Raw genomic sequence first — 1,654 nt, 5'->3', positions numbered from 1 at the left:
GGCCCTCACCTGCGTCTTGGAGTCGGGGCGCAGCCAGGGCAGGGTGCCGTTACGCCGCAGCTCGGCCAGCTTGGCGTTCAGCTTGTGGGCCAGCACGATGGTGAGGGGCATGCACTCCTCCGTCTCATCCGTGGCGTAGCCGAACATCAGGCCCTGCGGCAGAGGGAGGGGGCGATGAAGCCACGACTCCTCCTGCCGAACGGCAGCGGCTCACGCAGCACAGGGCCTCACCTGGTCCCCGGCGCCGATATCCTCCTCGCTGCGGTCCAGGTGGACGCCCTGGGCGATGTCGGGCGACTGCTGCTCCAGGGCCACCAGCACATTGCACGTCTTGTAGTCGAAGCCTGGGGCAGAGGGAAGGCTGCCGTGAGCGCGGCGCGCCGAACCCCACACCAGCAGCGAGCTGGTGACCCCCTCCCCAGCACCCACCTTTGGAGGAGTCGTCGTAACCGATGTGCTTGATGGTGTCGCGGACCACCTTCTGGTAGTCAACAGCCGCCCGGGAGGTGATCTCCCCTGCCAGCAGGATCATCCCCGTCTTTGCCACCGTTTCTGAAGGGAAGGAGGAAGACGTCATTGCCTGTGTCACGCCCCCCAGCGCTGGCGTCACCCTGTGTCCCCTGGGAGTGACTCACCGCAGGCCACCTTGGCATCGGGGTCCTGCTTCAGGTGGGCGTCCAGGACGGCATCGCTGATCTGGTCACAGATTTTATCTGGGTGGGGAGAGAGGGGGAGGCTGTCACGGCAGCACAGCACAGCCCTTCCTTCCTTCCTGAGCCACTGTCCCTCGGCACAGCCGACTCCACACTAAGCTGGGAACTGGAGCCATGGCCGAGCACAAGCCTCCCCTTAAGCCAACAGCCTCCCGTGGTGCACACAGCCCTCGCCTTGTCCCCACGCCAGGTTATTAGCCTGGAATTTCAGGCATTTACCAGTTAAGCTCCAGTTACAATCAGGTCAGAGCCCGGGCTCAGCCACCTATGGCACTGCCGAAGGGGACTGGCACCCCCTTTCTCCAGCCCCAGCTTTCCAAATCCGGAGCGTGCCAACTTCCTGGCAGCTCTGCCCCTAGCTCCGGGGAGGGGCGGATGGATGCCCAGTGCCAGCAGCCGCCCCAGAGCGTGCCCAGCCAGCTCCCACCGGATACCCAGTAACCGGGATGTTTTATTCTGGGAGAGCCCCCTCCTGCTCCCAGAGCTTCCCAAGGGCCGCTCAGGGGCTCAGCGGTGAATAAGCAATTTCCCTCGGACCACAGACGTCCTTGGCGGCGACCTTTCGGGCCGGGTTTGGGAAGAGGATGAGGCAGCGCCTCGCTGGGGCGAGGGAAGGCGGCTCCCCGCCCGCTCTCTGGGTAAAAGAGCAAGGAAAAGGACCTTAAACCCGCACACGGTTGCTAAACTCCTTTTTCCCTGTGGCAGCGCGTGATCTCAGGTACGGGGAGCCCTTCCAGCTAGGCGGGGCGGGGCGCCTCAGCGGTACCCCCAGACTGGCCGCAGGGCTTTGCTTACACCATGGGGGTGGCAGCCGAGCCGGGGCTACCCACTGCGGGGCGATGGAAACCACATCTGCAGGGCGGGAGCCGGGGAGCGGCCAGGCGGCGGGTGCTGGCAGCTGCCCTCGGGCAGAGGGAGGCAGCTGCCTGCGCAGCTTTCCA

The 1,654-nt window shown here is 65.4% G+C and overlaps 1 protein-coding gene across 1 annotated transcript; it reads right to left on the bottom strand.

The window, feature by feature from the left end:
• Positions 1-3: 3 nt before the first annotated feature.
• Positions 4-1,513, bottom strand: LOC113490744 (S-adenosylmethionine synthase-like; the record flags this gene model as incomplete). Its single annotated transcript, XM_026867318.1, has 6 exons — positions 1,509-1,513; positions 1,251-1,347; positions 636-807; positions 430-552; positions 232-344; positions 4-153 (listed from the first exon to the last, which is right to left on the bottom strand). Coding segments are annotated over exons 1-6 (660 nt in total), but the record flags the coding sequence as incomplete, so codon positions are not given.
• Between the last annotated feature and the right edge of the window lie 141 nt (positions 1,514-1,654).

This window comes from Athene cunicularia, unplaced genomic scaffold (assembly GCF_003259725.1).
Source record: "Athene cunicularia isolate RWA unplaced genomic scaffold, athCun1 SCF_261, whole genome shotgun sequence".
Lineage (NCBI taxonomy): Eukaryota > Metazoa > Chordata > Aves > Strigiformes > Strigidae > Athene > Athene cunicularia.
Note: the sequence above shows the minus strand (reverse complement) of the source record. Positions and strands in the feature narration are given on the sequence as shown.